The sequence below is a fragment of the Ziziphus jujuba genome, chromosome 9 (assembly GCF_031755915.1).
Source record: "Ziziphus jujuba cultivar Dongzao chromosome 9, ASM3175591v1".
Taxonomy (NCBI): domain Eukaryota; kingdom Viridiplantae; phylum Streptophyta; class Magnoliopsida; order Rosales; family Rhamnaceae; genus Ziziphus; species Ziziphus jujuba.
This window is the reverse complement of record NC_083387.1, coordinates 708,151-719,658: the sequence shown is the minus strand read 5'-3', so window position 1 is coordinate 719,658 and position 11,508 is coordinate 708,151. Positions and strand designations below refer to the sequence as shown.

The window sequence follows — 11,508 nt, the reverse complement described above, 5'->3', positions numbered from 1 at the left end:
AATATATAATACAAATAAAAAATTTTCCAAATATAAAATATAAATAATAAATTATAATTATTCAAACATAAAATACAATTAGAATAATACAAAAATATAGCAAATGATACACATCATGCACTTATTAAATAGCAAACATTAATGTCATCATCTCACTCCTATAAAATCAAATTAAAATTGTTAGAACAAATAATGTAAAATAATACATTCGTCAAAATTCATTCACTCAAGAATCAATGCATAATTCTTTTTTTTTTTTTAACTTTAAAACTTTGGTAAATCATAGTCAATTAACGTTGACAGGTTCACTAATTTTAGTTGATTCTGTAAGCTCTACAAAGATCAAAATAATAAAATTAGCAATAAATTATATTTAAACATTTATATATATATATATATATAAATAACAATTGGATACAATATATGTAGATATATATATATATATATATATATGATGGGATGTGAAAAAATATATATATATTATGGTGATGGTAATGGATGGTGGTGGATGGCAACAAAGTAAATGTTTAGTTTAGGATTACAACTTACAATTTGATTTGGGATTTGGAATATGAGAATGTAAAAGAAAAAAAAAAAAAAATATATATATATATATATATATATTAAAAATCAATATATAAAAATGGAAAAAAAAATTTAAAAATTAATATATAATAATGAAAAAATATTCTAAAATTAATATATAAAAATGAAAAAAATAAAAAATATATAATTTTTTAATTATATAATATATTATTTGGATTGGATTGTATTTATATTTAAATTCATAACCAATCCAATCCATACAATTTATAATATTTTGAACTCAATCTAATGCAATTGATGTAAAAATCCAATTCAAACCGTTAAAAATATATTAGATTAGACAGATTGAACGGATTGGATTGAATTTTATCCACCCCTTAATAATGCGATAAGAATAGGTGGGGTTGTGAACAGGAATCATACAACAAAGACCATATTGAGGAGAAGGAAAACAATTGGTTGAGGTTGCAAGTAATAAAATTATATGGTACAAGGGGGTTAGGAGTATTATATAATAAGAAATAGTATCTCTTTCGTTTTCACAGCGTTGGGATGTCATTATGGCAAGTCCTGCTCGTGTCTGATGTCTGTTATTCGGTGTGGATTAGGAATGAGGAGTTGTTTTTTAATATAAGAAAGAAAAAAGCAAAGCAGCAGAAACAGGAAACGAAGGATCACGTGAACCAGAGAGGAGGAAGCACGTGAAGGACACTCTTCTCTTTTGCTTTGATGGCAGTGTTGTTAATTGTTAGACGTGACTGGGATATGGGTGCTGTTATTACTCTGGACAACCCGCAGAAACACATCAGCGGGCGCTGCTTAGGGAAATGCCCGTTTCCTAACTTGGACCCCGCTGCCCACGTGGGCATCTTTTAGATTCCCATTTTGCCTTGGGCTCATGGCTTTCCTAGTTTCATCGTTCTCACAAGGAAACCCCCCTGTTTGCATACTTCGCTTCACCTTCAACCTTTCAAGTTTCAACAACTACTACAAGATAATGAAAACGACATGCATTGATGTCTTCTAATTGTCAGGCATCATCATTTTCCTTTTTCCATTTCCATTTTTTTTTTTTTTTTTTTGGGGTTCTCTAGAATCTAATAAGCTTATTCCAACTAGAAAATCTACTTCCTTCCTCCTCCATTTCATTAATTAGGCTTGATGAAAATTAAGCAGGGGTTGAGTATATTTTGCAAAAGCTTTTGCTATTTATCACTAAAAATCAGTGAGATCAGATGTAATTAACATGGCAATTATTAATTAATTGCATTGAATTGTATATTAATTTTTTTGAATAAAAAATTTAGTATGAAAAGGTGAGTTTTTTTAAAAAGCCAAATAAATTTCAATGTGATACGTTTATTGGTGATTGTTACCGATTGGCACTTACCGTTATGGGTAAGGGTAAGGGACAGCTTTTCTTTGCAAAATGCCAAAGTAAAAGTGTAGTGTGGAATCCTCAATCCAGGGATACACAAAATATTCATGTTGATATGGACCCTGCAGTTGGTGTGTAGGCAGCTAAACCACATATGCTTAAACTTTTTATGTGGATGGTTTTGAAGAAGAAGAAGAGGAATCTTGTCATGGGCCATTTCCAATAACCTCCATCTGCATTAATGTGATGGGACATCACACATGACACATATGCTAATTCTGTGTGTTGGAGGATGAGGATTCTTACTCGCATATACTACTTCCAAATTCTAACTCTTTACGACTCCACCGCCCAATTAAAGCTGACCTTTCAGCGTCCTGTAAATTACAACCAACCGCATGCTTTTCCTTCCGATCGATCGGTTGACTAAATTAATCTTGTCCCGGTTATCCTATTCCTGCGATTTGCCTATTCAGATATCTTGAAACCAGTACCAGTACTAGTACGTTTGGTGGCGGAAGATATATATATATATATATATATATTATGGATATGCGAAAATCAACTCAGCCGAGGATGACAACTACCTCCTTCGCTGCAGCCTCTATGTACGTGTATCGATCGCGTTTGTGTATTATATAATAATGTGTTTAATTTATTTACTTATTCATTTTTATATCTAGGGATATAGTATTCCATATAATTAATATTTAAAACTTTTAAAAAATTAATTAACTATTCAGGTATGAGAAGGAGTTTATGGAGTTAGTATGGGAAAAAGGTGAGATCCAAGTGAGAGGACCATCCTGCAGGTGGAAAAGTGATATTGTTGAAGCTAAAGGAGAAAAGAGAGGCAAGTTGGGGAGCATTGTGAATTTTGGAAGAGCAACAGAGGATTGTGATCATGGTTTGAAATATACTACTCCTAGTGTTGATCATCATTACAAACCTCACCCTCATCCTCACCACTCTCATGAGTTCTACTCAGAAAAAATTGCTGCTGCTGCCACGGCGGCCACTGGGAATAATAATGATTGCCGTATTGTTCCAGAATACGAAAATGAAAATGATTGTGCAGAATATGAAAATGAATGTCCAGAATATGAATATGCACATTTAAAACCAGCAGTGAATATTAACGATGCATCGAAGTTGGAGAGAACTATCACTCAGACTAATCATCGGCTGAGAGCTTTCCCACGGAGGAATTGTAGTGATCACATTGATTCAACCTCCTTGCCAGAAGTAGTGCTAGAGCGCCAAGCTGCTTCTGCTGCTCATAAAATAACTACTACAACAACAACAACTCCTTCTCATTCTTCTCATTCTTCTCATGATTCTCATTCTCATTCTCATTATGGTGGCCAGTGGTTCCTAGGAGTAGGAGTAGCAAGTAATCATCAAGAGAAGAATTCGAACAAGAAGTGGAACAAGAGTAGGAGGAACAGCAACAACTTGTCCCACTTGTCCAGAGGAATAAGACTTGCAACTGTTCCTAAACCTAATAATGTAGCTACTAATGTTAATGCACCTTGCACTTGCACCGCTGCTGCTGCTGCTACCAAGTACTCAATCGTCACGGACAAAGATCATCAGAGGCGCCCGGATGCTTTAGGCATCGTTCCCAACCATCATCTTGGATCGCTTACTGCTAATACTGCTAGTGTCAAACATCTCCAAATTAATCCAACCGTCAAACCACTAGATCTACACTACTTATCCCTTCGGCCTCATGTTCCAGCCGATGAGCACTCTGAAGCTTTCGGTAACAAAGTTGTTGCCTTAGAAGAACAACTTCCCCACAAGAAAACGAAAACCCCCAAAATCTCAAAACCAAAAACGAAAACCCAAACTGCAACTGGAAAGTACTTCACACGACCTCCTCCTCCTGTTCCATCAGCTTCAGTATGCTCTCTGGGAGCTTCAAATAGCCCAGCACACGCACACGCACACGCACACCCTCTGAAGCGCACATCTGAGGAAACTGAAGAGTCTGCCTATCCATGTAAAGTAAGTGCAAAATTAAACAACCACCTACTTCAATTAATTTCACATTCATCATTCATTCTTTCTTTCTCCATGGAGGCGTACAGACACACACCCACACACACATATATATGTAGGCTAATTACAGTTGCAACAACACTGCAGAGTGTTGAAAATGAACCCACGGCTCAGGCTGTTATAAAAGCAGCAGTTGCTCCCGGAGGAGGTAGATCCAAGAGAAACCGAACTCCACAAATCCATAATTTGTCCGAAAAGGTTAGCTAGCTAGACATGTTCCTAAAAATAAATAAATAAACCGGTATGTAGTTAGGCGATAAATTGCTAACATATATTTATTTATTTATTTATTTTATTAATATTAATAACCAGAGGCGAAGAGATACCATCAACAAGAAGATGCGGGAGTTAAAAGAGCTCTTACCCAATTGCAATAAGGTGGGATATATAATGACGCTAGCGAGCTAGCTTTTTTGGGTTCTAGCTACCTAGGTTTGTATATTGGATATGTATATAGATCTATCATCTATATATGTATGCATGTTCCTTATTTACGTTTCCTAATATTGCGCGCGCCTGAATTCTGAAAGGTGGACAAAGTTTCAATGCTTGACGAGGCCATTGAGTATCTCCAGACCCTTCAGCGTCAATTACAGGTATATATATAATATTGATATTAAGTTGTTAATATAACTAATTGAATATATATATGTGTGTGTGTGTGTGTGCGTGCGCGTGTTCTTTTGTATATATATAATTATATATAGAGCTTAATTGAATATCGATCATATATATATATATATATATATACATATAATTAAGCAGATGTTGTCGATGGGAAACGAGATTATGGCGCCTCAAATGATGCTGCCTGCTGGAGCGCCACATTTGTGTGATCCATCGATGATGAGACTAAGCAGCAGCTTACTCCCCTGCTTCCCTACGACTACTAGTACTAGTACTAGCACTAGCGCTGGCACTGGAACTGGTGGTCATTCTAATCCTTATAATTCTGGATTTCAGATGCTTCCCTTCCCTGCTTATCTGCTTCCCTTCAGTACTATTCCTCTTCATTCCCTCGTACCACCCGCTATCTCCAGGCCCACCACCCTTTTTGATCAGCCTTATTTTGCTTCCAAATATTATTCAAACCCCCATTTCGTCCATATGTTTTACAACAACAACAACAACACTCCTACAAATCATGTTGAGCGCTCCAGGACTACCCAATCAACTTCTACTCATCAGGTGAATCCCTTCAAATTAATTTACTATATATTTTAAACTTTAATAACCATGGACGTACCATTCATTGTATCAATCACGTACCAACAGAGAGAGAGTTCATAAACATGAATATATATTGTTATATTGACCTTTTAATTTACGTCTCTCTCTCTCTCTCTCTCTCTCCAGGGAACCCACCAAAACTCAAAACAATGTTTTGCTTAGCCACAGTGCAGCACTCATGCACAGATATATATCTATATATATATATATATATATATATGATCAAAATTCAAAATTCAAGAGCTTGGATGTCATGGCGGCATGTACATTCAGGAACTTCATCTACAGCTGAACTCCCTTCCAGTCCAGAAGAAAACTAGACTACCATGGAAACAAATATGGTAAGCATGATTGCTTCTTGTTGTTGTTGTTGGTTTGTTTTATTCATTTATTTTATTTTATTTTATTTTATTTTATTTTTTAGGGTTTTCGAATCTCGTCTCATGCCTTGGATCATATTGTGGGATACGTACACTACAGAATTGGGATTTAGCCAGTAACCAGATTCAACAATCATGCTCAACATGTGGTTATATCCCAATATATATGCGTTGAAACCTTTAAACAACTTCATCCGACTTCGTTTTCCCCAGCTTCAAGCAGTGGCAGCAGCAAAAGCATTGGCACAAGCTAGCATTTATAACAACTTAATTTCAGATGTACAGCAAAAGAATGCAGACTCTTTTTATTGTAGCAGCGAAAATGTTGGCCTAATAACGATGCATTTGCAGTCTTCTCAGTTGTTTCTTGATTCGAAATCTCTAGTCCCGTTTATATCTAGATTTGCAGCAAAAACATTTTGGAAAGTACTCCAGAAACATCAGTGATTGATGAAAGCACAGCATACTTACTCTTTGAAGTACTGACCATTAAATTTAATATAAAAAAGCATCAGAGTATTATATAATATATAATGCTATACAACAGAGCCATATTATATTCATGAATAGCAAAATGTTAGCTATGCTGCTTGGAATTTGAGATTTTTTGTTCTGTTCACTGAAGTGCTTGGACTTGCTGGAGTCCTCACTGGATTATCCTCGAGCTTGAGATTTGACAAAGCTTCAGTTAGCTGTTTACTGGATTCCAATGCCTCCGTTTCTCCAACTGCACTCTTAGCCTCAGCTTTTGGAATTGGATGATGATGGCCTGCACTTTCAATTTCCTGCTCTAATTTCCTGAACTCCTCTTCGGTATCTTCGTCCTCCGCTAATGAATATGGTGAATTCAATTCTACAATAGAACAAGAGAATTTAGATACAAGAGTAAAATTGACTAGATTCCAAGTAATCTTACATACCAACAACTTGGACCCGCCTTATAACTTGGGAAAGGAGAAATTACCTAGAGAATTTTCTACTTGCTTTTGCAAATCAATGCTCTCCTCAAGTTCTTGTAAACAATGTTGAACTTCTTCAACACCAATCCTATTTTCCTTTATTGCTAGAGCTCCAATGTGGATGGCTTCTGAAACCTGCCAACAAACCAAATGGGGAACCTTATTTTCCGTAACTGATGATTTGGTTAGGTAATTCGTCCAATTAACAAACTCAAGTCATTAAACTTGGGTGATCAAAAATAAAATAAAATTCTATAAGATTTAGACGGACTTCACAACTGAGAGTAGATAAGGCACACAACTGTCCAAATAAGATTTTCAGTTGTTTGTTATCTGTTGTGATTTAACTGTCAAAATAAGGCATAGAACTTAAGCAAATATTATATTTAATGATGCAGGTACCTTCTTTGTGGATTCAGCATTGGCAATAACGTGAAGGACTTCCTCCACTCTATTCAAGAGGGTTGCACATTTTTCTCTACTGTCAGTGGCCAACTTTAGTGCCCTTGCATGCCTAAGAGCAATATTCTTGTTTCCCAAACTCAATGAAGTTAGTGCCGATTTTCTTGACCTGCACAAATAGCACACTTGGCCTAATGAGCATATACTGGTTGGCCCCATATTTACATCATAAAAGTTTCAATTAATTTCTAGCCAATCCTACGCCTAACATATATGTAGACAACCAGGCACTAGTGTTTTCCACACTGTCCATTATATTGACCACACTTTCCAACCTGCTGGCAGTCAGTCATCTCAAATGGGTTGACAAATGACAAACTATACTTATGAAAAACAGTAACCTATGATAGTCTCTTACGAGTGTGTCACTAAGAAGAATGCACATAAGACAGAATTCGTGACATTTGTGTCATGCACTTACCAGTGTCTGGAGAAGTACCACAAGTGTCTAATGTCTACATTGGTTAAGATCAACATGAATATGGCAATTGAGATTAATTTAAATTGATCCCCAACCAAGAAAGTTCTGCATTAAAGGCATTATCAAGCGACAAAAAGTTACCTTTCACAGCGTTGGTCAATCGCATTAAGTTGTTGCTGAAGCTTTTCTGTTGTCCAAATTAAATATAAAACATCACAATCCAGACTTGAAAAACCAGAAGCGACAGATGCAGAAAGGGAGACTTTTACACCCTATGAAAACAGAAAAGCACAGATCATGAAAACAAAATACTTTTGCATACCAGATTAGCAGAAAGTCTTTCAAGGAACTAGAGAAACCTATATTGCCTCCACATAGATTAAATACGAACTTGAAAGAAGGCTTTTATGCGCTAGAAATTTTTAGACCTACTTGTCCATAGAAAAAATTAAAAAAATTATATCTTGAATTCTTGAGTAGCTTCCTTTACAAGTTTTTCTCTAATTTATCATTTATGAAATTGGTCTGGGATCCTATCTTGACTGTCTGATAAGGTTTAGTAATTATCCATGTTTTCAGCATCGAATCAACTTATTTATGTGCAAAACTATGGGTCAATCCCAAGGCCAACCTGATGTAGAAAATTAATAAATCCAATACAATTTCATGAAAAACAATAACCCAAACAAGAGATTAAAAAATAAAGTATATGCATTACCTGTATAATCTCTCCCTTATTAACTTGGATATACTGGGCTTTTCCTTCTCCTGACAAATAACTCAAGATGGCAGATGCTTCATCTGCACCTCCACAAATGTTCTGAAACTTCCTCAAGGTAATAACAGACGATGACGTCCAATGACTTTCAGATAAAAGTTTGACAACATCAACAGCTTTATCCTAAATACAAATTAATAAAAAGCTTTATGAGTAAGAAGCATACAAATGACCATTCCATAATATAGTTGAAACTAGAATGTTCAAAATCAACTTCACGTTGACCTACTACGCCCATTCAAAGTGTAATCTATTAACAAGAAACAATTCAAACAGTTCACATGAAAGGTTAAAAAAAATATGTGATATTTACTATTTAGGATTAATAAATTAGGCATACAAGATTCCAAAAGAGGGAATTTGAAGACCGATCCTCACAAGAGAACTCATCTGCCTAGAATGGTGGTTGTATATCAGCTTAGCTTATGGCAAGTAGAGCAGGAAATACATAAATATGGAAGTTGAAGAATAAACAGTTTTAAGACAATTCCTACCTTCAATACTGACAAAAGAATGATAACATCTTCGTCCATGATTTGGCAAGTTGTGATGGGCCTAACCATCAAATTTCTTACTTTTTTGAAAATCTGAGAGAGTCGCCCTGCCGTTGGGTCAACAAGGTCTGCACTTCGTACTATGTCACCTTCATTACACATTACAAACTGAAAAGAAAATATATATGCACACACACACACACACACACATATATAAGTAAACAAAAACAACCACAAAATTGGGTAAAGGGTTAGAAAAGGATTCTATTTTTTTTTTTTTTTCTTAAACAAGGAAAAAATTATGGTTGCTCTGGGGTCCAAATGCTCACCAAAACATGGTCAAGACATAAAGGACTTAAGCCTCCTCGATTAAACCAATCCTTCATCTAAAAATACACAACAATTAAAATGAAATTAAAAACCAAAGTATTCTTATATATATTTAAAAAATAAAAATAAAAAATAAAAAAAATAAAACCTGGGAAGGTCGGAGGACAACAAGGCCCAAGTGGCGAGCTATGGTGAGGATCAAATTTCTCCAGAAAAGGTAAATGGGTTGCCAATCGGGTCTCTGTCCACTAAAGGCCTTGAATCTTGCCCTTGCCAGCACTTCATCGTCCCAATCCGGCACTTCCTTCTTTATCAATTCTCGAACCTCCCCCAATTCCATTTTCCGATTTTTATTCTTCAGTCTTCGTCTTTCATATCTCTCCTAAACTCCTAAAATTCACCATCATACATACCTCATGCAACTCTCCGACTAAACCCTGCACCGCAACCAAGTCTTCTGAAATTGAAAGCAACTAACCCCACCAATTTTTCATTTAAAAAAAAAAAAAAAGTTAAAAAATGAAAAAAATTAGCTTATGTAGATTTGGGCCTTTAGCCCACCCAACATAGAAGCCCAAACATGCTTATCGTCTTCCCCTGCCAGTGGCATGAAAAGTAACAAGAGAGCCCAAATAGCCTAGGCCCAACTCTCTATGTCTCATTCATTTTCTTTGGGAAAAGCACAAAAAACCCGTCGCTTGTTCAAAACGAAAACAAATGTTCGTCTCTTCTATTTTCAATAATTTTATCCACCTTTCACTTATCTTACCTAAAAATTATCTAAAATATCCCTTGTCAAGTATCCAAATAAACTCACAAAAAATGAGTTTGATTGCAGCCAATATTATCGTCTTATATTACTAAGAAATTTACAAAATAATCGATATAATAGTAATTTATAGCTTTGCTAAAATTTTTGAATAATGACACCTATAATGTTTTTTATATAATATATATATATATATATATTATGAGTTTGATTGCGGCCATTCTTATTGTCTAATATTACTAAGAAATTTACAAACTAGTCAATATCATCGTAACTTATAGCTTTGCTAAAATTTTTAAATGACGACACGTAAATATTTTTTATAATATATATATATATATATATATTCGGATATTTATGAAAGCATTTTTTTAGTTAAAAGTGCGCAAGTTTTAATATTTATGAATCTATTAATTAAATATAAATATTTAATGAACAATATTATCGAATTTCTTTTACTTTGATGATAATTTCATTTTTTTTAAATGATGAGAAGAATATATGAAAAATAGTGAGGAAAAAAATGAGAAAAATGAAGAAAATAAAGAAGAATCACGAAGAAAAAAAACATGTCAGTTTGAAATTAAAGATGACACACCTCATCCTCATCAGGAAGGGAGCCCCCACCATAGGCCAAGGTGTATAATTAGGGGAGGAATATGGAGAAAATCGAGTAAAACTACTCTATCTCCAATTACTTGATTTTTCTTTATTTTTTCATTTGGTAATATTTTTTTTTTAACTATTTATAGATAAAAATGAAAATTATCATCAAAATAAAAAAAAATAAAAAAAATCCGATAATATTGTTTACTAAGTATCACTTGTTAGATTTATAAATTTTAAACTTACCCACTTTTAACTTAAAAAAAAATCCCTTTGATAAATGTTTGAAATATATATATATATATATATATAACATCGTAGCTACTGTTATTCGAAATTTCAGCAAAGCTACGTGCCGATTATGTTAATTATGTTATCAAATTTCTTGGTAATATTTGACAATAATGATAGTTGTAAATCAAACCCCCTTTTTTTGGGTTTATTTGAATACGCGGTAAGGGGTATTTTAAGTTATTCATTAGAAAGGATAAAAGAAAATTAGGCAAAATTAGTGAAAATAAAAGCCGTAGGCATTTTTCATACTTTAGATGTTTAAAATAAAACAAAATATTCATCTCTCTTTTTTTCAATAATTTTATCCATTTTTCACTTATCGTATTTAAGAATTATCTAAAACATCCCTCCGTATTGTAGCTTTGCTATAATTTTTTAATAGCAGTAGCTGTTGTATTTTTTATTTTTATTAAAATATCGGGGTTCGATTATTTAATCAGTTAATTATTAGATTAACTATAAAATTACAGAAATATTAAATAAATTTTATATTTCTTTTAGTCAATAATGTACAATAAGTATGAACAATCATAAATATATTGTTATCGATAAAAAAATTTACAAAAAATACATATTTAATAAAAATATTTTTTAATTGAGGTATTTAAAATAATTATTACAATAATATTATATGTTATAAAATATTATCTCAATACCATATAAAATTCCTACGTGGTTGCAAATTATCAGTCTCTTTTTTATCCTCATTTTAAAATGTAAAATATGTAAAATAGTTATTAAAAATTATATTTCTTTAATAATTTTGTATGTAATTATTAATTTGATAATCATATGAA

The 11,508-nt window shown here is 33.5% G+C and overlaps 2 protein-coding genes across 3 annotated transcripts; one reads left to right on the top strand and one right to left on the bottom strand.

The window, feature by feature from the left end:
- Nucleotides 1–1,963: 1,963 nt before the first annotated feature.
- On the top strand, nucleotides 1,964–5,969 carry LOC112492854 (uncharacterized). 2 transcript variants are annotated; one of them, XM_060811605.1, is made up of 8 exons: nucleotides 1,964–2,532; nucleotides 2,668–3,934; nucleotides 4,076–4,186; nucleotides 4,301–4,366; nucleotides 4,519–4,584; nucleotides 4,751–5,176; nucleotides 5,345–5,559; nucleotides 5,643–5,969. In XM_060811605.1, the coding sequence occupies exons 1-7, from the start codon at nucleotides 2,471–2,473 to the stop codon at nucleotides 5,378–5,380; spliced, it is 2,034 nt and encodes a 677-aa protein (XP_060667588.1). In that variant the 5' UTR covers nucleotides 1,964–2,470; the 3' UTR covers nucleotides 5,381–5,559; nucleotides 5,643–5,969. The 2 variants fall into 2 exon arrangements, with proteins under 2 accessions (XP_060667588.1, XP_060667589.1); XM_060811606.1 differs by having other exon boundaries at nucleotides 1,979–2,532; nucleotides 4,754–5,176.
- Nucleotides 5,970–6,045: 76 nt separating this feature from the next.
- Nucleotides 6,046–9,517, bottom strand: LOC125423484 (uncharacterized). The gene is made up of 8 exons (XM_048477839.2): nucleotides 9,191–9,517; nucleotides 9,042–9,098; nucleotides 8,713–8,880; nucleotides 8,159–8,341; nucleotides 7,582–7,712; nucleotides 6,960–7,128; nucleotides 6,563–6,692; nucleotides 6,046–6,451 (listed from the first exon to the last, which is right to left on the bottom strand). The coding sequence occupies exons 1-8, from the start codon at nucleotides 9,380–9,382 to the stop codon at nucleotides 6,180–6,182; spliced, it is 1,302 nt and encodes a 433-aa protein (XP_048333796.2). The 5' UTR covers nucleotides 9,383–9,517; the 3' UTR covers nucleotides 6,046–6,179.
- Nucleotides 9,518–11,508: the final 1,991 nt, after the last annotated feature.

Bases quoted from the DNA above. Each gene is read 5' to 3' on its own strand.
- LOC112492854 (XM_060811605.1), top strand. From the start codon at position 2,471: ATGGATATGCGAAAATCAACTCAGCCGAGGATGACAACTACCTCCTTC. The intron at 2,533-2,667 runs GTACGTGTATCG...TTAACTATTCAG, and splicing joins TCCTTCGCTGCAGCCTCTAT to GTATGAGAAGGAGTTTATGG. The intron at 4,187-4,300 runs GTTAGCTAGCTA...ATTAATAACCAG, and splicing joins TCCATAATTTGTCCGAAAAG to AGGCGAAGAGATACCATCAA.
- LOC125423484 (XM_048477839.2), bottom strand. From the start codon at position 9,382: ATGGAATTGGGGGAGGTTCGAGAATTGATAAAGAAGGAAGTGCCGGAT. The intron at 9,099-9,190 runs GTTTTATTTTTT...GTGTATTTTTAG, and splicing joins TTGTCCTCCGACCTTCCCAG to ATGAAGGATTGGTTTAATCG. The intron at 8,342-8,712 runs GTAGGAATTGTC...ATTTGTATTTAG, and splicing joins TTCTTTTGTCAGTATTGAAG to GATAAAGCTGTTGATGTTGT.